The following is a 27,564-nucleotide window of genomic DNA, read 5'->3' on the forward strand; positions in this document are numbered from 1 at the left end:
TCCTGGTGTCAGGGCATTCCATCCTGGTGTCAGGGCATTCCGTCCTGGTGTCAGGGCATTCCGTCCTGGTGTCAGGGCATTCCGTCCTGGTGTCAGGACATCCACATTGTGGTGCAGAGCAGGAGAATGAGAAGTTTCCCATGTTTGTTCTAAATGTTGGGTTGGTACTAGGGCTGACCTTCGATTATAAATTTCGAAATCGAAGTTTTTGGCCAAAAAACTTCGAATAATCGCCGGCCGTCCGGGGGGGGGGGGGGGGGGCGGGGGATTCGGGTCGCTAATCTGCCATGAGCGCGAGGCGGCGCTGGACTGCGCTGTTGCCCTATCTCTGCAGTCTGCAGCGAAATTAATAAATTTTACATACACTGCTAGGTTGGATTGGATATGCTACTTGTCTTAGTTGGATTAAACCCAAACAAGTGGCTCAATATTAGCCACATATTCTTGCCAGTCAAAACAAAACCTCTGCCTCCGCTGTATAGCTCCGACAGCGGAGGGAGAGGTTCCGTAGGGGCTATGTCGTGCGCAGTAAATAGCAGATCTACAAGCTCACAACGCGTCACGAATAGGACGCGTTGTGAGCTTGTAGATCTGCTATTTACGGCATGCAACACCAAGTATGTTGTGCTCCGTTCCCCCTCTCATTAATTTATGACTTAAAGTAGCACGGATTTACCACTGTGAAGTTAAGGTTTCCAAAAGATGAAATCCCAGGAATAATGGAAGACACTGGAGTTTTAAATCGAAAGTGGATTACGCCACGTAGGATCGAATTATTTGTTGACATGGAAGGACCAGCAGTAATAGCCCCTTTCGGGACCCTGTTTACCTTTTTGTATTTGCGAAGGCGGTATCCAGGGTCCCTTGACGCTCAAATCACTCTCTCTCTCGTACTCGCGGCTACCACTGTCTGGTCTCGGGCAAATAGCTCGTCGCTTAGAAGTTGCAGAGATTTCTCAAATTACCCAGAAATGCAGTAGTAACGCGCAGAAAGCTGCATTGATCCGCGCGGATCGGCGTTGCCGTTTAACATGTTTAATAAATTAGTCAAACTTAAACTCCTCTCTCACACTCTTCTCCACTGCCCATGTCCCGCCTCCCCGCGTTGTGACTGTCATGTAAGCATGTAGGAGCTCGGCTAATCAGAGGCAGTAACGTAGGACGCGCAGCTTGTCAGTCACAACCCCCCCCAGTTCGCCCTGGAACGTCACCAGTAAAGCTTACCCGCTTGCCTCACATGTTAACTAGGTGTCCGGAGTATTTGTGCAATATATTAGTCCATATTTTTCAATTAAGAAGTGTTTAAATCCCGTCTGTGACCGATTCTGTCGGAAGTTCCCAATGGGCGGTACTGACGGGGCGCATCCGGTGAAAGCCGGAATTACACTCAATGTAAACAGGAATTAAACAAGGGGGGAAAATGGCGTTCGTCCACAGACGGGATTAAAACACTTCTTTATTGAAAAATATGGACTAATACATTACACAAATACTCCGGACACCTAGTTAACATTTGGGGCAAGCGGGTAAGCACCTTATATTTTGCATTTGTACATGTTTGGAGAAAAAAATATCAAATAAAAAAAACCGGCCAATTACTCGATTAAAAAAAAAAAAGTTTGAATCTTGTGCCATCGAACGAAGCTTTGAATATTCGAGTTATTTGGGTCAGCCCTAGTTGGTACCAGTCCGATCATGGTTGCTGTGTGTGTGTCACTCTCCTTGGAGAGAATGGTTCGACATGTATGTAATGTAATGTAATTGGCAGTGGTGTAAAGTAACTAAGTACATTTACTCAAGTACTGTGCTTAAGTAAAATGTATTTTTACTTTACTGGAGTATTTCCAATTTTCAATACTTTTACTTCTACTCCACTACGTATTACATGTATTATTATTACGTATTACAAGACATACATTAACCACTTCAACCCTATATACATTTCGGCCACTTGAAAATAGCAGATCTACAAGCTCTCAATTTGTACTTTTACTCAAGTAAATTTTGAATTCCGGAATTTTACTTGTAATGGGGTATTTATACATTGTGGTATTGATACTTTTACTTGAGTAAAAAAAAGTTTGCACTTTTCCACCACTGGACCAGTGGTGGAAAAAGTACACACTTTTTTTAGTAATCCGCTGATTAGTCGGATTACTGATTAATGGGATTAGTAGCCATGGATTAAAGTTCTCAGTCACCATGACTGATTTCAGTCATTTGGAGTCCATAGAAGCCAGCATGTTTTCTATGGAAGCATGTTGCGCAGCGAAAATAGCCGATCTACAAGCTCTCAATGCGTCTGCGACGCATTGAGAGCTTGTAGAATAGGCTATTTTCGATTATTATTTTGAAAGATTAGATCATTTGAAGTGGTCAAACTAGCCATATGTTCAGAAGCATATTCCATAAACCCCTAATATCTCGGATATTTCATAAAAGCAAAGGCTAAAGCCTCAGTCTGTGATTTTTTTTTTCAAGGCAGAAACAATATTACTTAAAACCTAATTTTACATATTGTGTTCATTGTTTAGTAAACGGCGCTACTGTGGGGGTCTCCTTTCACACTGTTTCACAAATGTTATAATAGGACTTGGCCATACAATTTTTTTTCAGTCGTGAGATTTTATTTTGCTTCAATCCATGAGTAGCAGAGACTCACGTGTCTAATATAAGCACACGTGAGCTGGTAGATCAGCTATCTATGGCTTTGGGCATATCATTAAAAAAAAACTGTAAGAATGGCATTGATAAAATCACTGTCCTAAATATGTGTGTGTGTGTGTGTGTGTGTGTGTGTGTGTGTGTGTGTGTGTGTGTGTGTGTGTGTGTGTGTGTGTGTGTGTGTGTGTGTGTGTGTGTGTGTGTGTGTGTGTGTGTGTGTGTGTGTGTGTGTGTGTGTGTGTGTGTGTGTGTGTGTGTGCGTGCGTGCGTGCAGGAGGACGGAGAGCTGACACTCGAAGGGTTACTGAACATCTACTGGGGTCTCCGTCGACCAATCAGGCTCCAGATGCAAGATGACAACGAAAGGTTCCATCACTCCACCACTGGAGCCAATCGGTACGGACCATAGACTCTCATCATTGTGTACGAGTTAACCCACTCAATCAGGGAATGCATCTGTGTCATTTTAGATTTCTTTGGCCATTCAAAAATAGCACATCTACAAGCTCATAGCGCGGCACTCGGCATCGAGCTTGTAGATCTGCTATTTTTTATAAATCGTGAAAATGTGTGCAATATTTGGATATTTAAATATATACACAATGCAAGTTATTTTACAAGGTTATATAGAAAAAGTTCCTATGTTTTTTGTTTTTTTTAAACACATTTACTGCCAGGTACTATGCATCCACTTCATCCGTGTGGTGCCAGCGTTTTTTTACTGTGTTTTGACGATCTTTGGAGAGCCGCAGAATCGGAGTAATTTGCTAATTATTTGGGAGCCCACTTGCAATATCCTCACAGCCCACAGGTTGAGAATCAAATCTAGTCTGTTTTTTTTCCACTTTGTTTTCCTTCATTTGCTTTTTTTTACGGCTGCCAGTTCCTGATGTTTAGTCAGATTCCCAAGCTCCAGACTTCCTAAAACTAGGACTTAAGTCTATAGGAAGTCCAGGTCACTCGGTGTCATCTTCTCTACAATCATCAACAAACATTTTGCATTTTTTCATTCTATTTACTTGTCTTTCTTTTACGTTTTCGTCCTTCTGTTGTCATGGCTGCCAGTTCCCACCTGATGTTGTGTGGGAGTCCTGACTGCTCCAAACCGTTCTGAATAACTGCTAGCTTACATAACGTCTTCAGACTAGGACTTACATGTAAGATATGTAAGATGAGTCGTGTTCCAAAGAGGATACGATCTCCCACCATGCAACAGCACATGTTACCCAACAAACCTGGGCCTTTCCCCTTGGGCTCAACCTTCCTCCAGGAGAAGGTCTTGGAATCTAATTTCCACAGATCATTGAACTCTTGTCTCAGATCAGATTTGTATCCACCATATATGTACAGTTCTCCATTGTAGACAAAGGCTGCATGATCCTGACTTTGTCCTGGAAGAAACTGTGCAGAAGGTGTGTTCAGCCAATAGTTGGTCTCTGTGTCAAACACTCTGATGTTGTTGTCCTGGTGCCCACATCCCCCAAATACAAACATCTTTGTCCCGATGATGGTGGCAGAGTGACGATATGAAGCAGGTGATGGAATGCCTCTGATGATAATTAAAGACCAAATCATTGTGGTGGTGTCCAATTTGTAGATGTCATTATAGTATCCAGTCAGCTTGTTCCATCCTCCATGGATAAACATGACCTTTTCCAAGACACAGGCTGAGTGGCCGGACCTCGCCTCTGGAACTGTTCCGGAAATATTTGGCTTGAACCATCTGTGGGTGTCGACATCAAATGCATAAAGAATGTTGTCACTGTCTCCCCTGATGGTAAACCATTTGTTGTCATCTTCCAGTTGTGTCTCACAATTCACCATCCCTCCCCAGATGTAGATGATATCTTCTATCAGTACAGCTGTGTGTCTGTAGCGCATGGAGGGAACATCAAGGGAACATTCTTCTCTTCCAGTTGTCACTGGGGGCAACCTCATCCAGCACAAAGTCACTGTGTTGAAGACGTGAACATCAATCTGATCCATGCTGTAGGTCAACCTGCTTTTGAACCCTCCAAAGGAATACACCTTGTCCTCCACTGGCCCAGCAGCACAACCATGGAAGCTGTATGTCTGTGGTCCTCTTTTCAGAGGCACCGACCAGCACAGCATCTCTATATCTGTATCTCTCTTTTCTTCCTTTGTGTCTCACTCTGTCCACGTCTGTCTCTTCTTTGTCTCTGTCTACGTCTCTGTATAAGTGCCTCTGTCTCTGTCTTAATGGAATAACCTCTCAACATTCCTCTCGATCTCTAGACGTCTGCAACAGCTTATATAGGCTGACAAAGCTCTGTTCTGATGTCACTCACAACACAAACTGACGTCTTGCAAGTATAACAACCCTGATTTGTGCAGGTGTTTTTATTTACACACACATTTCTCACACAACTCATTCACCGACAAGGATGACTAATGACGACTTTAGGTTTTTTTTGGTGGGGTGGGGGGGCTGCTCCCCAGCCTGTGAATGATCCAAGCACCACCGAAGTAGAGTGACTTGCTCAAAAGTAGCTGGGTACAGAACAAGTCCAGAGGCAAAAGGCAAATAAAGTCCAGTCGTCTGAAAGCCACTCCAGATAGAACATTACAAATGTTTGACGAAGCTAGCATAGCTATAAAGAGCTATAAAGATAAAAACAGTTTAGACCCTAACACTGCTATTTGTGTTCTGCGTAGCAAGAGCTCTGGGCATGGATGGTCCACGCTGGGTGTAGGACACAGGGGTTATTCCATACCGGCTGGATGACAGCCAACGTCTTCTCTGTATATATGTATAGTGAACATTTCTAACTCAAATATTTGCTTATAGGGCTCCCTGGAACAACATATTTTGAGAATAATAAATACATATAATTTTGGGGGTCCTTGACATGAAAAAGTTTGAGAACCACTGATTATAGCGACATACCTTTAAAATAATAAAACTGTTAGGATTTAGAAGACATTTGTAGAACCCCCCAGAGGAAAAGATTTGAGTTCAAATGTTCGCTTTAAAAATATATATATTCAAAGATTTACACACATTTTCACGATTTTTCAAAAATGGCAGATCTAGAAGCATTGTAGCTTGTATATCTGCAATTTTTGAATAACCAAAGAAATCCAAAAATGACACAGATGCGTGAACTCCTAATGGGTTGAAAAGGAATTTTTATGTTTGTTTCCATAGTCATTAACTAAAATTAAGTTAATAAGTCATGGAAGTTTCATTTTCATATGTAAATTAGTCTCACTATGTTCCTCCTGCCTTTTCAAATCAATTCACACTTTAACCACTTAAACCCTATAATACTTAGTTGACTGGGATCCCCCAGTGCTCTGTACTTGGTCTGCTTCTTTTTTCCTCTACACTAGGGGTTTTCAACAAGGTGGTCCGTGGACCACTGGTGGTCCGTGAAGGTGTAGCATGTGGTCCCTGACCAACCATGCATTTAGTACTGTAGGAAATTGAAAATGAAAGTTTTTATTTATTTATTGTCTTCCACGGAACAGTGGACTAAACTTCTGACTTACTGGGAAGTCGGAGGGCAAGACAATTCCACAGAAAAAAAAGGAAAGGAAGTTAGAATCTCAAGAAGGGGAAGTCATCATTATTAGGAAATGTGCCCATATAAAACAATCACATGTGTCATACATAAGACACAAATCAGTATTTCAGTTAACATTAGTTTAATGGAATTTTGGATAAAGTAAGAGAATGAAATAAGGGCAACCGTGTGATATGAATAGATCAGTAGTTCCCAACTTAAAAAAATATATATAATAATTAGCTCTGGACCAGTTGAACCATTTCAGTTAAATAATGCCCGGGCTTGATATACTGTAAGTTGTTGCACATAGTAAAGTGAAACGAATGAAATCAAGCCCTTAACAGTCATTATTTAATTCAACGCTTTTTCTCCCACACCACGCCTAAAAAAACATTTCTTACATTTGATGGACTTCACTTATGAAATACTATTTAAACATATATTAATACATTTAACAAAGTTAAAGTTAAAATGCATTTACGTTTTAAAACATTTTCCCATGGACCACCTAATTATACCAGGGACCACTAGTAGTCCGTGGACCATTGTTTGAGAAACAGTGGGACGTATAGACATGGGATGCATAGCAGTCTGAACCCATATCCCCTCCCAACACAACGGTGGTCCCCAGGTTGATGCTTAGTCAGGGTGGTGGTCCCTAGTTCACAATCAGTTTGAAAACCCCTGCTTCTACACCAAACCTCTGAGCCAAAAATAGCCGCTCTACATGCTCACAACGCCGAATGTTTTGCCCCAGAATAAGAATACGCTAAGATTCATGCGGATAAAATGCAAAGATAACATGACAAACAAAAATAATAACGCATAATGATAATATATGGAGTGTTGGATTACATTTCACAAGCTAGTTTCATGTCTCTGCCAGATGACATTCATACTATACTGACAATAATGATTTCCTTTAAAAACGAATAAACCACAGAATGCTTTGGAAAATCGTCAGCAGTAATGTCAAGTCGTACATCTTTCATCATCTTTTATTGCTGTGACATAACTGAAATAACAGCATATCCGTTACTGGCCGCAGTAGCAGGATTCTTCCTTTGATCTTTGTGCCCGTACCGTAGTGACATTCTTTTCCAGGCTGTCCAAACATGCAGCCTTTGTTAGTCACCTAGGGGCCCTGAATCAGTGACATGTGATTTCTTTCAAACCTCAACAGGAGCCATCGTTTTATTAGGTCATGGAAACCCAAGCTAATTATATAATATTCAAATATTATCCAAAATAATTACATTTGATAGAATTGACCATTTCTGGACCAACATTCTGTGGAAAATAGCCGATCTACAAGCTCACAGCGTGCTGCAACGCACCGCACTGTGAGCTTATAAATGAGGTATTATGAGGTAAAAAAAAGGGGGAAGGGACCTAGTATAGACCCCTGGGGGACTCTGGTCATTGAGGGTTTTAAGTGGTTAACTTTAAGTTAACCTTTAATTTCTCTAAGGAACTGGTAGATGTAGTCTTTTGAATCTGTGTTTTGACGATCTTTGGAGAGCCGCAGAATCGTAGTCATTTACTAATTATTTGGTAGCCCACTTGCAATATCCTCACAGCCCACAGGTTGAGAATCAAATCTAGTCTTTTTTTTTCAGTTTGTTTTCCTTCATTTGCTTTTTTCACGGCTGCCAGCTCCTGATGTTTAGTCAGATTCCCAAGCTCCAGACGTCTTAAAACTAGGACTTAAGTCTAGGAAGTCCAGGCCATTCGGTGTCATCTTCTCTACGATCAACAACATCCACTGGAACAACATTTTTACATTCCATTTTCTTGTCTTTCTTTTACGTCTTCGTCTTTCTGTTGTCATGGCTGCCAGTTCCCACTTGATGTTGTGTGGGAGACCTGACTGCTCCAGACCGTTCTGAAGAACTGTTAGCTTACATAGCGTCTTCAGACTAGGACTTACATGTAAGATATGTAAGATGAGATCTGTTCCAAAGAGGATGATACGATCTTCCACCATGCAACAGCACATGTCACCCACATGTGGGCCTTTCCCCTTGGGCTCAACCTTCCTCCAGGAGAAGGTCTTGGAATCTAATTTCCACAGATCATTGAACTCTTGTCTCAGATCAGATTTGTATCCACCATATATATACAGTTCTCCATTGTAGACAAAGGCTGCATGATCCTGACTTTGTCCTGGAAGAAACTGTGCAGAAGGTGTGTTCAGCCAATAGTTGGTCTCTGTGTCAAACACTCTGATGTTGTTGTCCTGGTGCCCATACCCCCCAAATACAAACATCTTTGTCCCGATGATGGTGGCAGAGTGACGATATGAAGCAGGTGATGGAATGCCTCTGATGTTAATTAAAGCCCAGACCATTGTGGTGGTGTCCAACTTGTAGATGTCATTATAGTATCCAGTCAGCTGGTTCCATCCTCCATGGATAAACATGACCTTCTCCAAGACACAGGCTGAGTGGCCGGACCTCGCCTCTGGAACAGTTCCGGAAATCTTCGGCTTGAACCATCTGTGGGCGTCGACATCAAATGCATAAAGAATGTTGTCACTGTCTCCCGTGATGGTAAACCAGTCGTTGTCATCTTTTATCTCACAATTCACTATCCCTCCCCAGATGTAGATGATATCTTCTATTAGTACAGCTGTGTGTCTGTAGCGTATGGAGGGAACATCAAGGGAACATTCTCCTCTTCCAGTTGTCACTGGGGGCAACGTCATCCAGCACAAAGTCACTGTGTTGAATACGTGAACATCAATATGATCCTTGTTGTAGGTCAGCCTGTTAAAGAACCCTCCAAAGGAATACACATTGTCCTCCACTGGCCCAGCAGCACAACCATGGAAGCTGTATGTCTGTGGTCCTCTTTTCAGAGGCACCGACCAGCACAGCATCTCTATATCTGTATCTCTCTTTTCTTCCTTTGTGTCTCACTCTGTCCACGTCTGTCTCTTCTTTGTCTCTGTGTGTCTCTGTCTACGTCTCTGTATCAGTGTCCCTGTCTCTGTCTTAATGGAATAATCTCTCAGCATTCCTCTCGATCTCTAGACGTCTGCAACAGCTTATATAGGCTGACAAAGCTCTGGCCTGATGTCACTCACAACACAAACTGATGTCATGCATGTGGAACAACACTGATTTGTGCAGGTGTTTTTATCTGCACACATTTCTCTCTTAATAGCGGAGCAGATAAGTGCTACGATCTTTCAATTTATGATACAAGCGTGAAAATTGGCGTGAGCAGTCTCCATGGGTCACTTGACAAGAAAATTGTCTGAGGCATTTGTAATTTCAAGATGGCGGCCTTTTTTCAAGATGGCCGACACCTTAGTGGGCAGTTAAGTGATATGATGGTTTATTTGGTGATACAAGCATGAAAATTGGCATGAGCAGTCTCTGTGGGTCACTTGACAATATGCCACCCACAGCTACTTGAAATTTCAAGATGGTGGCCATTTTTAAAGATGGCCAACACTTTAGTGGAGCAATTAAGTTATAAAATGGTTTATTTGGTTATACAAGCATTACGTTTGGCATGAGCAGTCTCTAAGGGTTGCTTGACAAGAAAACACTCCCAGCCACTTGGCTGCCCCCTGGATCCTCAAAAGATACATTTTCTCATAGAAATGTATGTTTTTTTTTTTTTTTTATGAGGCACGGTGGCGCAGTAGGTAGCGCTGTCGCTTCACAGCTAGAAGGTCCTGGGTTCGATTCCCGCCGGGGACGCTGTGGGCGTGTCTTCTCCTCCGCGTCATCAGCGCCCATACCCTAGGTGGGGTTGGCGAAAGGGCCTACTCTGTGTGGAGTTTGCATGTTCTCCCCGTGTCTCCTAGGGTAGTTAATACCCTCACAAAAACATGTAGTAATCCTGGTCGCTATACCGCCTCCCCCATGACAGCCGGGGCGCCTGATTGAGGGGAAGGGAACTGGTTGGAATAACGTGTTCCTTCCACGCGCTACGTCCAACCAGGGAAACTCCCCCCTGTCAGGTGACAAGAAGGTCAGTTGGCTCTCATGCATTGAAGGAAGCATGAGCTCGGCCCTGGCCTCCCTAGGCTGTGGGGGACTGGTGTAGGGCTGGTGTAGTGCCCAGGATCACTTAGGAAATTGGCACCGGGTGAAAAAAATGGGTTACAAAAATCGCGGGATAAAAAAATTATGAAAAAAAGAAATGTATGTTTTTTTTTCATTAAGGACGATTATACGATTATTATTATTATGCTAAAGAACAACTTTTAACACATCACAATACAGTGGTGTTGATTTGTTGATCATAGATAGATAAGAGTGAATATCTGCACTACCAGGGCACACTGGTGATATATCACTGCTGTTAAACTCAGAGTGGGGTTCAATGTCAGCTAATTGAAAGTTAGTATCCAAAATGCTGTCTAATTTACCCCAAAACAGTTAGATAGCCGCACCTGAATTGACAGGTTGTGCTAGCGCGGGAGAGCCGAGCCAAGGTTAATGGGGTTTTAGTTAACCGGATGGTGTACAGATCGCACAGGATTTAAATGGCATTGGATGAACGATCGGACTAAGTGTAGGGTTAAGGCACAAACTTAGTTGTATCCCATACATCAAAGTGCTTGGTAAAAGGTGGTAAAAAGATAAACCCTCGACCTCTGCCTATGCTGCAGACATGGCAGAAGCCATCATAACAGTCGTGAAAACTAACTGGGACAGATGTTTCATTTGTCAGCAGGTCACCAAGGAAAAACTCATTCAGCCGAGTTTATTCAACAGAGAGCACGATCGTACTGGTTATGATACCATTGCAAGAAATGTTCCATTATTTCATAAGATCAATGCTCTGCCTATCTTACTTAGTCCAACCCGACTAGATGAAGGTGATGGCATAGAAAGCACATTGACAAGTAAACTTAGGTTCAACAACACAAAGCTGGAAAGGGCCCAAAAGAGAGCATCTACATCTGCTGAAGACACCGAAGATACCAAAGATATCCATGTCAAGAGGCCAAGAAGATCTAATGTATGACAGGTCCAGCAATGTCACAACTGTGAACGAGGCCAGGCTTGATCTCTTTGCCAGAAAGCAAAGACAATATGACTTGATCCCACCAACTCAAGCAGCACTCAAAGAGCATGCCAAACGTGCTTCTTATGAGGCTGGATACGTGTGGGGACAGGCATTGAAGCGACATCCACAAATGCCGAGCCCATCTGACTGGGGATGGGTGGAACAGGACGAGAAGTGGAAAGTCTTCTGGACTCCACTTCCACCTATTGCGGAAAGTTGTTGGGAGTTGACCAAATGTGGGTGCACCAAGGCATGTACTGGAAGGTGTGAGTGCTTCAGATATGGACTCAGTTGCACATGCCTATGTAGTTGCCCCTGCTAGAACCTATTTGCATGTTTATTTTGCCAGAGTTATTCCCCATTGTCCTCTGTGTTTTCAAGTGTAGGCCTATGGCTCGGCTTCCCCTCGCCACATCGGCGCATCATGTTTTACTTTTTATCTAGTCTATTACTGTGTAATTTTCAGTTGTTACTTTGTAACATTGCTTCCACTGCCTTCCACTGCCATATCTAACAGTGAAGCACATTTTCAGTTTAGTTCCTTAGTATCGTTTGTCATGGTTCCGTGGCTATTGCCATTCAGTATTAGCCATTGCTCATAATTTTGGAGCACTGTCCGTTCAGCACCACAACTGTGCTTATCAGCACCAACAACTGTGCTAATTTATTCATCTTATTTTTTGTTTCCCCACCCCTTAGTATTTATTTGACACATGTAATGGCTGTTAGTTAAAAAAAAAAAATATATATATATATATATATATATCCTCCCTTGTGACTGTTACCTTGTCGTGGTAAGAGAGCTTGTGTAGGCCTACCTCAGTGAACCCTGAGAGCTATGCCGGTGGGAGGCAACTCCTGACAGGTTTTACCAAACTGGACAGGTCGTGGGCGAGGAGTCAGACAAAACACAGTCAAACAACCTCTCTTGACAGAGCTTTTTGAGGAACCAAATACATTTCTATGAGAAAACGTATCATTTAAAGATGCACATGGCGGACGGCAGTCATCTTGAAATTTCAAGTGGCTGTGGGCGGTTTCTTGTCAAATGACCTTTTGAGACGGCTCATGGCAATTTTCATGCTTGTATCACCAACTAAATGATTTCTTAAGCTTAACTGCTCCACTAAGGTGGTGGCCATCTTGAAAAATGGCCGCCATCTTGAAATATCAAGTAGCTGTGGGTGGCTTATTGTCAAGTGACCCACAGAGACTGCTTGTGCCAATTGTCATGCTTGTATCACCAAATGAACCATTATATAACTTAAATGCTCCACTAAAGTGTTGGCCATCTTGAAAAATGGCCGCCATCTTGAAATGTCAAGTAGCTGTGGGTGGCCTATTGTCAAGTGACCCATAGAGACTGCTCATGCAAATTTTCATGCTTGTATCACCAAATAAACCATTATATAACTTAATTGCTCCACTAAGGTGTCGGCCATCTTGAAAAATGACAGACAATTTTCTTGTCAATAGGCCGTGTTGTGACCCACCAAAAAGTGCCTAGAAAATGAATTTCGTTCCCACGACTTGGGTCTACTTTTTCAATGCATTTTTGCATAGACAATACCCTTGTGGACTTTGGGTTAAAATACCTCCGCACAAAATCCTGCAGTATTTTTTCACAAGCCAGAAATGTATATAAAAGTGAATAACCAAAAAACGAAAATCTTGTGCTGCTGTTTTTGCTTGTAAAATGTGTTATATTGTTTTTGGCAACAAAAAATCTTTCTCAAATGTCATAAATATATGTACCTAACACCTGAAACAAGTATTGGTGCCTTAGTATACTCATATTTGAATTTAGATCACGAAATGTAGCAAAGTTAAAGAAAACGCTTCTACTGAAGTGATTGGAACCCAGCACAAGGGAACATACACATTTAGCTAAAAGCTTATGTTTTATACATAAAAAATGTCCCAACCTACTGTGTAATGAAAGCTAGAAAAAGAAGCAGCACACCTTGGCCCAAAATGGCTGAAAATCAATCAAAATGCTACCATGACCCCCTAAATTTGAAGAATACCATAAATGGACAAGACTAAAATAAATGCACTAAAGGTCAGAATTATTACAACATAATGGTATAAAACATTTATTAAAGTAGCACAGTGTGTCACAGCATCTGTCATATGTACATCAACTCCGCCCCCCCCCCCCTCCAAAAACACACAAAATATGAGAATACCAAAACAAATGCATCACAATAAAACAATTTCACTTCGGCGCAACAAAAAGTAATTTTTTTTGGCAGTGCAAGTCATTCTTTTGGCAGTGCAAGTACATTTAAGGCTATGCTGTGAAAAAAATAAAATACAGCCATTTTAAAGTATTTTTTGGAACATGTATGCATTACATTTAAATGGGTTAAAATGACAGTGTAGCAATTCTTGAACATGTTGTTGAAAATAATAAAATAAGGAGCACATTGTGCGTATCTTAATCATCCCTATCACTGTCATCAGAGTCATCATCGGATACAGCTCTTTCTTCTGTTTCCTTTGAAACATTTTCACAGTTCTGGCACCGACACAAATCCGTACAAGGTAGTCTTGCAGACTTACAGGAACATCTTTCAGTTACACATTTGCTAGTCTTGCAACTACAGTGGACTACCTGCAACACGCTATCAGGGGCAGGATTTGTAGTCATCCATGTCACTGTTAACTCCCCATCCTCAATGTGCCATCCATTGCCAATGGGTGAAGGGGCACACATTATACCAGTCAGACAATGTCTCATTACTGCTGCTTGGTAGTTTGCCCTTCTGCAGTGTTGGTACAGGGCGTCACTTGTTGGGGGAATGGACAGTTCTGGCAAAGCTGACGATGCCATGCAGAATGATTTGTATCTTGCATCGTTTACGTTTTTGGCCGATGACTGGCCATACAGGTGGCACACATATTTGCTAAGTGTGTTAAAGGTAGACTGGTCAAGATTGAAACTGCTGCCCAGATGTGTGAACCCAGTCAGGTATTCTTCTTTCAGACAAGCAAGAGAAAATGTCTTCCTTTTGCCCTTGCCATGAAAGGCGCTGGTCGAGTCACAACCTGAGAAGGTATGGATACCAATGAGTGCTGAACAAACACTGGTGCCAAGAGCTGCTGACACCTTAGCCACATCAATGATCCTCGTTCTGTTGCCTACACCTGTGAAAAAATACAAGCTACACTGTAAATCTCTCTGCAGACTTACAGCAATCACTGCCACGTCAGTATCAGGGCTTTTGATGACTACAGTTTGATGTCCTTGTGCAGCATGCTGTGCGTGTAAAAACACCCGAGTGTCACATTCCTCATGATCACATGTCAGTTCTTGAACAGCACTGATAGTTTGTGAACCGTCTTTAACAGTAACACAGTGACACAGTTCTCCATGTGCTATGTACAAGCTTAAGTCCCTGCCCAAAATGGTGAGGTCAGCATCTCGCCAAGCAACATAGAGGAATTCTGCCAGTGCTGCTTTGTTAGTTCCATCTGATAGAAACTTTTTCCATTGTGTAGGTGCCTTCTGATCCCGTCCATAGATTTGCACCTGTTGCGTACCGCCCCCAGCTCTACGTGACCGCTCTAGGTTTTTTATACTAATTTTGGGATACTGGTCAATGACAAAGTCTAACCGTGTACACTTGTGCTTCAGAGCTAGCTTGACCACATACTGTAGCAAGTTGTCAGCAAACTCTCCAAAGGTAGCTGGTTTTGAATGAATGGCTTGAATGACTGCCATGCCATCAAAGAGAATAGCTCCATTTGACGGAACTCCTTGAACTAAGCAGTCTCCACCTTTGTTCTCCAATAGAGTCATCAGGGCTGATTTGTCTGTTTTAGCTAGTGACCCATCAGTACTGGCTAAAGGATAGGAAACGGTTCCCAAGGAGTATGACAGAATTTCCCTCAGGTCTATCTTTCTACTTTGACCAATAATGAGTAGTCTGGAGAACAGTTTCTTGTCGGCTCGCAGAATCACATCTTTGCCTGCTGCAGATTTCTTCTTTGTCTTTGCCTGGTCGCTGAATGTCTTCAGTTTTTGTGCCTTGATGGGGGCGAATATGTCAACGGATTTTGATAACAGTCTTTGGTCCATAAAATCTTTGACAGCTTTTTCCCCCTTTTCATGTGCTGCAAGCAAATCCTTCTGGATTTCTTCAGCTGCTACCGTCCCTGAGCTAAGACAAACAATGCCATCTTGGTGTATGTCAAATGGGTTCAGCATGGAATCTAAGGTGGAACTTATTCTGGTCACAGCCTTTTCATCGGCCTGAATCCGTGTGCGGTCTAGATCTTTTCGTCTCCGTGTTTCAGGAGATTTACCAGCCATTGACTCACATTGTCTAGCTATGGCAGCTCTTTCATGTTGTGACAATATCCAGCGAGACACTGCATCCCGATTCTGTGTTATCCCTATCCAGCCACCCTTTGTCTTGGAATCTCTGTTGCATGTTTGCTCAATAGCCTGGTCACAAGCAATTGATGCAAATCCATGGGCACTTTGACGTTGGACTGTCCACTGGCCTTTTACACTGAGGTCTTTGTGACAAGAAGGATGTGTGAGAGGCAAATTGACCATTTCCAGCCAGTATGGAGGTAAATACCTAGCATAGTTCACACGATCATAAGCAAAAAACCATGCCATCATCAAGCGCACTGTTGATAGGTGAAGCTGCCAGTCTGATTCACGTGTTGCTCTCAAAAACAGAAGGAGTATTTGCACCATGTCAATGTATGAACTCCAGAAGGCAAACGTTGGGTTTTCTGCACTACTCTTTTCCACAAAGACTGCATACTTTGAACACATTTTGTCAAATTTCTCGTTTGCACTCAAAACATCCATTGTTCTGTCTGGGAATGCATCTTTGATCTCTCTGATGACATCCATGCACTCATCTCTCTCCTCTGGTGTCACAGAGTCTAGAAATGTGCTAAATCTGGCACGTTGCAGACTCTCATACATAAGTTTGTGTGCCCTCATGCTGCGGTTGTATTGATGACCACTGATGACACCATTGATGGATCCTTGGGCAACAACTTCTGACTCAATGAGAATGTCTTGCAGTCCTGCATCACCAAACCTTTTTCCTAAAATGCCTAGGAAGGACATGCATGTATGAAACTCACCTAGTCTAATCACTACACGCTTTGTCAGGTCAGCATCTTTCCAGCGGATTTGCTGAGCTTTGGCATATATAGCTTGGTCAAAAACTAACACTACATGGTCCAGCTCTAGCTGATCAGCAACTTCAACACTTCGCTTCAGAATAGTGTTAACTGTTGACATCTCTGTCGGTGAAGCCTCAATGACCGGAAGATAATACAGAGCTGACTTTTGCAGAGTCGCATCACTTTGAAGCATTGTATGGAAACCTGTCCAGCTTGGGATTGTGCATGCTTCAGCATCTGTGTACTTCACTAAAACATATGCTAGTTCAGTTTTGGCAGCAGACACAGTGTTCAACTTGTATGTTTCCGTCTGCAATGGAACACTTTCATGGTGAAACAAGTTCTGTGGCCCGTGTCTTTTAGACTGTTGGTAGTGTTCTATAGGGAAGCTAGGAGGTGCTTTGAATGAGTAAACTGCCTTCTTTAGTGGCTGTCTGTCTGTTTTTGACACAGTTTCTGTGACAGAACTTTGCAGCATAATGCCATTAGTATGGTGAGTAGTTCCACGACCTGACAGTGTCTCCTCCCCAAAATCAATATTGTCCCACACCAGTATTGTAGGTGCCTTCTTTGAGAAGCCCTTTGGGATTTTGTCTCCGTACTCTACTAGTTGTAGTTCAGCTAGGCTAGTGTCTAAACTGACAACTGTGCTCCATGAAGCACAATGTCCTAATCTACTCAGTAGTGACAGAACATTGGATGAACCTGTTAAATGGCGAACAGTTAGACCAAGGCACAATGACTTTGGTGTCTGCTTGCGACCTTTAGAACCAAGATACACAATGTCTTGACAAATGGATAACACTTTTAGGTTCACATCATCAGGAATATCAACATAACAGGCTAGTGTTGGTTCCTCTGTTGCACCTATAATCCAGGCAATTAGATTGTATAGTTCAACTGGCACAACAGATTTGGCTTCAGACACATTGAAATCCTCTGCTGTGGGAGGCCACGGGCATGTCATACCAGGAGAGTCACATAGAAGCCTCTTCAAAAGCAATCCTGCACTATACAGTGTCCTTGTGTTCTCCTCAGTTGTATGTCCAGGTGTTGTACTAGCCATGTGTTCACTGTCACTTTCAGCTTGGCTTACCTCAGTGGACTGTGACTCGGTTGTTGTTTCTGTACCTGATGGCTGAGGTAGCCTATCTATCAGTTTATCTGCTGCCAAAGTCTCAACATAAACCAGTTCTGTGACGTTGCGCTTGGCAGGTTTGTGAAAAACAAGCTGGGGGAAATCACAGGTCAACCTCCTCTTCAATTTGTCCTGCCTGCAACATAAAAACACAAGTATACAAATGAACCAATTTTGTTTAAACATACTCTCATAGCCTTTTTTGTTGGATAAATAAATAAAAATGAAACTTTTCAGCATGAAGATTTTGGTTTTGTTACCAAGAATGTCAAACACACACATGGTATTTGAGTCACTGTACCTGTAGTCTGAAGCATCACGATCCTCATGCTCCTTCACAGTGTTGACAAACATCGTTCGCAGCTGGTTCATCTTCAGCACGTCCTGGTTCACTATAAGCCTCTGTCGGATGACCCTCTCACAGAAGATCTTGTAGCTGTCAGTAAAGGATGGTTCTTTTCTGAACACACACACACACACACACACACACACACACACACACACACACACACACACAAATACTTAACAAGTGCAAAGAGTTGTGCTGTCAAGATTGTATCTAAAGACAGACAAAATGCAGACTATATGTTGTTGGTCAATGCCTTACTTTAAAAATGTGCAATGTGAGCAAATTGATAATGCAATGTAATAACTCACACTTCGTCTGTGGTTGCAGTACTTGTTGCTGTAGACCTCGTCAAGAACCTGCAGTAGTCTTTGTAACAGATCCTGTGGTAACGCACCTCAAGGGCCACACAGTCTTTGTCCTTAATATGCCGAAGGATGGTAAAGTCTTCCTTCAGCTCAGCAGCCTTCATCAACCGGCCTTTAAACAAAAAAGTACACGTTAATGATCTCTGTGTGTGTGTGTGTGTGTGTGTGTGTGTGTGTGTGTGTGTGTGTGTGTGTGTGTGTTGAGGGGGGGGGGGGCTGTAAATAACACAGTGAGGAAATAAATGTAAATGTGTCTTTTACAGATTTGTATTGCCATCATTACAAAAGACTATGTGTGGTGTTAATGTATGTATGTATTATATTTTTTTCCATGGGAAGGTAAATACATGTTAGTACTGCTAAAACCTCTCCCCTGCAGAGCCATAAAACTAAAGGGCCACTGACTGCTGGCAGCTGTGACCTGCCGACCTGAACCCCTTGCATTCCAGCCTTATCAGCAGCTATTGTTTTAGTAGGTCCTGCTCTTAGCTCTCACAAGCTATAGCAACAGACTAATCAATGCTAAGCAGTATAATATAACAGTGGTTTTCATCCCCTTACATATCAAGGTCCATTATTTATTCAGCATTTGAGCCACGGACCACCATTTGATGAGATTTAGACTGTCAGACCCACAATAATTAGAATATTTTGTTATTGTTGGATGACATTTTGTCCACAATTATATGCTGTATTGATGTTGGTACCAATAGGAGAGATAACAGGCAGACGATCAAAATAACAAACCTTCAACATTCTCTAATTGTCTATACTTCTTGTACATTAAGTAATGCAGATTTTTAACAGTAAATTTACTCTTGAAAAACCTATAACATTTTACACTGTCACGGGTTAAAGATCTATAAGGATGCATTTGGTTACCAACTCTCCATCATTTAGCTGGGGACCACCTGGAATCCCTTCAAGGACCACTGGTGGTCCCCGGACCACTGGTTGAGAACCACTGTAATATCATAATATAAATTTGCTTCATCACAAGACCTCAGCCTTTTTTGCAGAGGTGTAAAGTAACTAATTACATTTACTTAAGTACTGTAATTCAGTACACTTTTAAGGTACTTTTACTTTACTGGAGTATTTCCAATTTTCAGTACTTTTGCTTCACTCCACAACATCTCAGAGTCAATTATTGTCCTTTTTGCTTCACTACACGTATTTTATGCTAGTTGGATTAAAATTACAAAACATACATTAAACACTTTAGCACTATTTAAACTTTGGCCATTTGAAAATAGCCGATCTACAAGCTCACAACGTTGTGAGCTTGTCGATCTGCAATTTTCTAAATATTTGTATACATTTTATACCTTTGAAACCTGTGAAATGGGACATTCTGCTTATTGAGTACTTTCTACTTTTGGTACGTTAAGTAAATTTTCATAGCAATACTCATACTGCATTATTGATACTTTTACTTAGTAACAAATGTGAGTACTTTTTACACCACTGCTTTTGTCTCTCTATCTGCACATATCCTTCCCAAAAAATACCAATACATGTTACATAGTCAACAGTTCCTGCCCAGTCAGGAATTCACACATAAAATTTATGTGTGAAGATGTTGACATTTAATGTCAACATCTTTGATCTGAACAAAAGAACCAACACATTTTTTCTTAAACAAAAGGTGTGAATTACTCCCCCCAGCCTTGGACTCAAACACAGCCCATCAAATAAAAGAACACCTCAGATGTAATAATGATAGGCCTACATATAGTCCCAAAATATATAATGTACCCATATAATCATAAGTGTGTGGGGGGGGGGGCAACGGGACCCCCGTGATTACATCGCGGGGGTCCAAGGACCACCAAGGGGTCCGGAGAGTCCCGCGAAATCATTGTTATCCACGTTATAAACATTAAACAACAGTTCTGCGTGTGTGTGTCTCTTACCTGCAGTCAACGTTTCTGCTTTTGAGAGTTGATCCTTCGTGCGTTTGCCTGCCACAGTGATGTACTTGTCCACTTTTTTACAAATAATGCATAGCGCTGGAAGGACAGGGCCAGCAGAAGCTACGGGCAAACCTGTCCTGGACCTCAGTTTCTTTCGGGGGGTTTCAGATGTGGCTCCGTCGGCGCTGATGCTGCCTGACTGACCCGTGTCTGCATCTGGAACTTCCAAAGTCTGTGTGGCGCATTTTTCAGCCGCTACAAAACGCTTTTTGTCTATAAATCGATTGTAGCACGATAGGTGAAACCCAGCGTCCTCGGGATGCTGGTCAAAAGGCACATCGACACAATGCTTATAAGTTTCTGCAACTTCTTTACTCTCACCCTGCAGAGGAAGCCACCGCTTGATGCTGTTTCTGTAGGTATCCCACCTTATCTGTGTAAAATCCCGGACGACATCTTCCCTCTGGACAGACATAGAATGCATATAGCATCGTTTAGAGTCCTTTTTACGTGATTTTGAATGATATTTTCTTTGTTTTGGTTGCTTTTCCTCGGAGTCCTCGCTGCTCGACGTTAAGGTTGCCATGGCAGTTGTTGTTGCAGGAAATTGTGATGCGGAAGAGGCGACCCCATTGGTTGTAACGGGAATCACGTGCCAAAAACCGCACCACCCCTTTGAAAGTATTACGACGCTGCTAAGAAAATAGTACCGACTTTTAAACACTGATTATAAAAATACTGCGCCGGATCAGATGTCGGTAATTTTTTTTCTTACTTACTACCAATAGATCTTTTTTAAGAAGCAGAGATTATTTAGGGCCACTTGATGGGAACGAAACTGAACGAAAAGGACCTACACAACATGGCCTACAAGTGACCCATGGAGACTGCTCACGCCAATTTTCACGCTTGTATCATCAACTGAAAGATTCTGCCAGAAAAAAGCACTTAGCCGCTCCACTATAACTCATTCACCGCCAAGGACGACTAATGACAACATTTTTTTTCTGTTTTGGTGGGGTGGGGGGGGGCTGCTCCCCAGCCTGTGAATGATCCAAGCACCACCGAAGTAGAGTGACTTGTGCGGCATAGTGCGGCACTTGGTGCCGCACTAAAATGACACAGATGTGTGAACTCCTAATGGGTTGAAAATTATTTTTTATGTTTGTTTCCATAGTGATTAACATGTTATAGAACTTACCTGAATAATTGATTCGACGTTGGCTAAACAACATCATTGATTGGTTAATAAGTCATGGATGTTTGATTTTCATTTGTAAATTAGTCTCACTATTTTCCTCCGGCCCTTTCAAATCAATTCACACCTAAAAAAAAAAAAAACCTTAAACCCTATAATACTTAGTTGACTGGGGTCCCCCAGGGCTCTGTACTTGGTCCGCTTCTTTTTTCCCTCTACACCAGGGGTTTTCAACAGGATGTCCGTGGACCACTGGTGGTCCGTGAAGGTGTAGCATGTGGTCCCTGACCAACCATGCATTTAGTACTGTAGGAAATTGAAAATGAAAGTTTTTATTTATTTATTGTCTTCCACGGAACAGTGGACTAAACTTCTGACTTAGTGGGAAGTCGGAGGGCAAGACAATTCCACAGAAAAATAAAAAAAGGAAAGGAAGTTAGAATCCCAAGAAGGGGAAGTGTACAGGATTACCTGATTGAGTCATCATTATTAGGAAATGTGCCCATATAAAACAATCACATGTGTCATACATAAGACACAAATCAGTATTTCAGTTACCATTAGTTTAATGGAAGGTTGGATAAAGTAAGAGAATGAAATAAGGGCAACCGTGTGATAGGAATAGATCTGGACCAGTTTAACCATTTCAGTTAAATAATGCCTGGGCTTGATATAAGTTGTTAGTAAAGTGAAACGAATGAAATCAAGCCCTTAACAGTTATTATTTAATTCAACGCTTTTTCTCCCACACCACGCCTATTAATTATAAACATTTCTTACATTTGATGGACTTCACTTATGAAATACTATTTAAAACATATATTAATACATTTAACAAAGTTAAAGTTAAAATGCATTTACGTTTTAAAACATTTTCCCATGGACCACCTATTTGTACCATGGACCACTAGTAGTCCGTGGACCAATGGTTGAGAAACAGTGGGACGTATAGACATGGGATGCATAGCAGTCTTAACCCGATGAGTAAAAAACTCATCTTTCTGGAGGCCAAAAGAGGAGGTAGTACCAGTTTCCCGGTAGACAGACGACGCCCCTCCCCTTTTTTGTATACATATATTTTTTCATGTTTTTTTTTGTATATAGTGGTATTTTTTAACCTGTATTTTTATGTTGATATTTGAACTGTTTGGTTGCTACTATATATGTCTATGAAATTAATTCAAGGACCCCAACGGAAACAAGTCCGCAAGGACTTTTTTGGTCGGACCTTTTAGACAAAAGTATTATAAATGTAACTGTGTTGTTTTACATTCTTTTTGCCTAATACAAATTTCAATCAATCAATCAATACCCTCCCAACACAACGGTGGTCCCCAGGTTGATGCTTAGTCAGGGTGGTGGTCCCTAGTTCACAATCAGTTTGAAAACCCCTGCTTCTACACCAAACCTCTGAGCCAAAAATAGCCGCTCTACATGCTCACAACGCCGAATGTTTTGCCCCAGAATAAGAATACGCTAAGATTCATGCGGATAAAATGCAAAGATAACATGACAAACAAAAATAATAACGCATAATGATAATATATGGAGTGTTGGATTACATTTCACAAGCTAGTTTCATGTCTCTGCCAGATGACATTCATACTATACTGACAATAATGATTTCCTTTAAAAACGAATAAACCACAGAATGCTTTGGAAAATCGTCAGCAGTAATGTCAAGTCGTACATCTTTCATCATCTTTTATTGCTGTGACATAACTGAAATAACAGCATATCCGTTACTGGCCGCAGTAGCAGGATTCTTCCTTTGATCTTTGTGCCCGTGTACCGTAGTGACATTCTTTTCCAGGCTGTCCAAACATGCAGCCTTTGTCAGTCACCTAGGGGCCCTGAATCAGTGACCTATCAGAGGCCCTGAATCAGTGACATGTGATTTATTTGAAACCTCAACAGGAGCCATCGTTTTATTAGGTGATGGAAACCCAAGCTAATTATATTATATTCAAATATTAGCCAAAAGAATTACATTTGATAGAATTGACCATTTAACTCCCTGCATCCCAATTCTGGACATGTCATAATAGACCAGCATTCTGTGGAAAATAGCCGATCTACAAGCTCACAGCGTGCTGCAACGCACCACATTTTGAGCTTATTTAGTAGGACACTCTAATGCGTGAGGGGGCCATGAATTTTCCATAACTTTTTTCATTTATTTTTAATATTTTTTTTAAATGTGTCCCCGGCCCTAAAGTGAAGTATCCCTTTAACCTTTAGTTTCTCTAAGGAACTGGTAGATGTAGTCTTTTGAATCTGTGGAATCGTCTTATTTGACAGTAGCTTTAGCAAGGCATAGTGTAACAGTATGTCCCAACAACCAAGTTAATCACAGATTGAGACATGGAGACATGCTTCTAAAGGAGCAATTTGCCATAAAACATAAATAAATCCTAAGCCTAGACATGGAAACATGCTTGTGTAATGTTATTCAACGTACTTGTAAAACAATTGTTGTTGCTTGCTTTATTGTCAATGGAATGAATAAATATTGAGGAGGAAATGTAGCAACCTATTCTGTTTGAACAGGAATGAGAGATCTCCTGTCTCAAAGCAGGCAGCTGGAGAGTTTAACAATAATCTGTCCAGAGAGACGGCTGCACTTCCAACTAGTAAGTAGTACACTGTGTTCGCTTTGTACACAAACACACAAACACACACACACACACACACACACACACACACACACACACGTAAGATAATGCTGTGGCCATGTGCACTAATTACCCCCACACACACAGTGAAGCAGAGATTAGCGTTTTAGACGTGCTGTGCTCAGAAGTGCTAAGTCACATGTTGATAAGGTGACATGTCAGACACGTTGAGCTTTATCCGTATCCACACTTCTGTACACTGAACACAGTGTACAGAGTGTACTTCTAGTGTAATTCTGTACTCTGTACACAGTGTACTACTGTACTCTGAAATGCCATTACGATATTGATCCCCCTGTGTTTGTCAAAATACTTCCAAGACGTTAATGAAGTCCACGATCATTACACCAGAGGCAGCTCCACGAATCATGTTCAACCCAGATTTGGCTCAACAAAGGGAATGAACTCGTTCTCATGCTATTCATCAAACATGTGGAATGCCCTACCAAAAGGAGTAAAGGAGTGTAAAACCCTACTCACTTTCAAAACTGCCCTAAAGATACACCTTCAGGAGGCTGCAATTCGAAAATGGCCCCTGTCTAAGTCTTAACCTACACCCCCCCTACCCCCTCCCCTTTTTTTCTTCTCTTGTACATATGTTTCACTCTCCATACCAGTAACCTGTAAGATGATTGTATGACGTTCTGTATAGTAGTGTGTATATCTGTCTGTCTCTTATATGTCATCATGATTTGTGTGCATGGGGATCTCATCTTAAACAAGCTCAGTGCTTAATGAGTCTTCCAGTTTAGTAGACCTTGTATTGTGAATTTGTACTTCCATGTACTGTTGTTCTCATGTCTTACTAAATAAAGTACATCAATCAATCAATTGAAAAGCAATTAATCCAACAACAAAAGTATTTTAAGAGTCTAAATAAAAACAAGTAACTAATTACATATCACTCAGACCATATTCATGTTCTTTAGCTCAAAATGCAATGACGTTTCTTCTTTCAGCTGCAGTACATTCAAACATGGGGTTGATTATTTGTCCTTATCTTTAAAAGAGGCAATCTTAGTTTAATGGATAAAAGTCTATTTTAACCGATCAGTATGGTAGAGTATGTTAACACATTCACTGCCAGGAATGAATTCATTCATTCATTCATCCGCCACTGCCAGCGTTTGTACTAATCTTTCGAGACCCACAGAATATTTGTTCCAAAGAGGATGTAAACATCATTGTGTGTGTGTGTGTGTGTGTGTGTGTGTGTGTGTGTGTGTGTGTGTGTGTGTGTGTGTGTGTGTGTGTGTGTGTGTGTGTGTGTGTGTGTGTGTGTGTGTGTGTGTGTGTGTGTGTGTGTGTGTGTGTGTGTGTGTGTGTGTGTGTGTCCATGAGGAGGTGCCACGGCGAGCCAGGAGGAAGAAGAGGAGGCGCCACAGCTGCTGAGGACCAGGAGCGACGCCTCCTTCATGGGGGTCCAGAGGAGGCCAAAGACCCACCACAGCACCAGGGACCTGCAGCGCCTCCGCGCTCACCGCTTCTCCATCAACGGACATTTCTACAACCACAAGGTAACACGCAAGGTGCACACACACACACACACACACACACACACACACACACACACACACACACACACACACACACACACACACACACACACACACACACACACATTTGAATGCATCCCGGTGTTGACATAGCTCCAGGTGCAGAGAGGCAGTGGTTTCCTGTGAGGGAGGGGTGAGGGGTGAGGGGTGTGTCTGGAGAGTCGCTGAGTGCTTCACAATAGCACTGTTGGACTCTCACTGCATGAAAGGGCTGCACAATGCAAGGTGTGTGTGTGTGTGTGTGTGTGTGTGTGTGTGTGTGTGTGTGTGTGTGTGTGTGTGTGTGTGTCCTCTGCAAAAAGATTTTACTGTGTGTGTGTGTGTGTGTGTGTGTGTGTGTGTGTGTGTGTGTGTGTGTGTGTGTGTGTGTGTGTGTCCTCTGCAAAAAGATTTTACTGTGTGTGTGTGTGTGTGTCCTCTGTGCAAAATGATTTTACTCTGTGTGTGTGCACCTTGCATGTTGCCACTGTTGCACACACACACACTCACAAATTCCACACACACGCATTCCACTCATGCTCTCTCTCCACACGCGCACACTAGGGCATTAACGAATAGTGATTTATGGTATTCGAATTATTCGACCCAATAGTATTCGAATAGTCGATTATTCGGTTTGATTATAAAAAAATAAAAAAATAAAGAATTTAAAAAAAGTTGTTTTTTTTTTTTGTTTTTTTTTCAATGGCATTGATGACTTGACTCAAGGAATGCGAGTTGACGTCACACCAGAGCTCACAGCTGCGTGTATGCTCTAGAAAAGCCACTAAAAAAAAAAAATCTTAAAAAAAAAAAAAAAATCCTTTTTTTTTTTCTTTTTTTTTTTTTTCGAATAATCGAATAGTGGTTTGATAGTCGAATAGTCGGTTTGATATTCGAATATTCGAATATTCGACTATTCTGTGAATGCCCTAGCGCACACACACATGCACACACACACGCGCATTCCACATGCACTCACACACAGCTGTGCTGGAAAAAGGTTCCATTCTGCAGGCCCTGCAGGTATTTCCTTCCTTGATGTCTTCAGCTTCCTGTTCTAAATGTGTTCTGGTTGACAGAGATGTCCAGTGATGTCTGGAAGTCTATCTTCCCTCTTCCTTCCTGTCCTCAGCGAGGTTAGAATAGTTTGGGATGTTTTATTTTAGTTTAGTTTGAGTTCTTTTTGAATATTATTTTGTTCTAATTCAGTCAGTTTTAATTCGTTTTTAGAGCGGATTTGCTAGTTTTTATTTTTGAAAATGCTTATAGTTTTAGTGTTAGTTTCAGTTTGTTTATGCTTTGGGTTATTTGTCAGGTGCAGGATTGAAAAGGTAAGTATTGTGTAATAAAAACTTAACAAAAGATAGCATTTATTTATACATTTGGTACAGCGAAATCAATAAATTCATATCATTAAAAAAAAGAACTAAGGGCATTTTGTCTATAATTTCAGTTCAGTTTTTTTCAATTTTAGTTTTGGTTATTGGTTAGTTTGGTTAACTCTAATAACCTTTGTCCTCAGACGTCAGTGTTCACTCCAGCCTACGGGTCGGTCACCAATGTGAGGGTCTGCAGCTCCATGACCACCATCCAGGTCCTCAACCTGCTGCTCCACAAGTTCAGGGTAAGAAACGGGGATAAAGTACTCTTGTATTCAAAGTACTCAAAGTATTCAAAGTATTCAAAGTACTCAAGGTATTCAAAGTATTCAAAGTATTCTAAGTATTCAAAGTATTCAAAGTATTCAAAGTATTCTAAGTACTCAAAGTATTCTAAGTACTCAAAGTATTCTAAGTACTCAAAGTAGTAATTATTTAATTAAGAAGTGGATCGCACTTTGAGAGCCACTGTGCTCAATGACTAAATTGTGTCTGTGTGTCAATCCAGGTGGAGAATAAATGTGATGAGTTCGTTCTCTACATGGTGCACGAGTCTGGAGGTGAGTCCAACGTTCTCTCCAATGGTTTGACGCTAGAGCAGGGGTCTTCAATGTTCTTCAGGCC

General features: G+C 41.7%; 2 protein-coding genes across 4 annotated transcripts in view; one reads left to right on the top strand and one right to left on the bottom strand.

The window, feature by feature from the left end:
• rassf4a (Ras association domain family member 4a) overlaps positions 1 to 27,564 on the top strand; it is an 84,595-nt gene that overhangs the window by 53,299 nt on the left and 3,732 nt on the right. For 2 of the 3 annotated variants that reach the window (XR_013934430.1, XM_080449381.1), the window contains exons 4-8: positions 2,939 to 3,060; positions 23,899 to 23,981; positions 25,365 to 25,540; positions 27,084 to 27,185; positions 27,449 to 27,500. Coding sequence is in view for 2 of the 3 variants with exons in the window: in XM_080449381.1 (XP_080305507.1) it covers positions 2,939 to 3,060; positions 23,899 to 23,981; positions 25,365 to 25,540; positions 27,084 to 27,185; positions 27,449 to 27,500 (535 nt within the window). In the remaining variant the exon portion in view is untranslated. The remainder of the gene's footprint in view (positions 1 to 2,938; positions 3,061 to 23,898; positions 23,982 to 25,364; positions 25,541 to 27,083; positions 27,186 to 27,448; positions 27,501 to 27,564) is intronic. The other variant, XM_080449382.1, reaches the window with a different exon arrangement.
• On the bottom strand, positions 14,270 to 20,411 carry LOC308099970 (uncharacterized protein; the record flags this gene model as incomplete). Its single annotated transcript, XM_080448872.1, has 5 exons — positions 20,151 to 20,411; positions 18,178 to 18,346; positions 17,822 to 17,980; positions 14,846 to 17,656; positions 14,270 to 14,276 (listed from the first exon to the last, which is right to left on the bottom strand). Exons 2-5 carry the CDS (start codon positions 18,336 to 18,338, stop codon positions 14,270 to 14,272), a joined length of 3,138 nt encoding a protein of 1,045 aa, XP_080304998.1. The 5' UTR covers positions 18,339 to 18,346; positions 20,151 to 20,411.

The sequence above is a fragment of the Gymnoscopelus braueri genome (assembly GCF_963280865.1).
Source record: "Gymnoscopelus braueri genome assembly, chromosome: 14".
Classification (NCBI taxonomy): Eukaryota; Metazoa; Chordata; class Actinopteri; order Myctophiformes; family Myctophidae; genus Gymnoscopelus; species Gymnoscopelus braueri.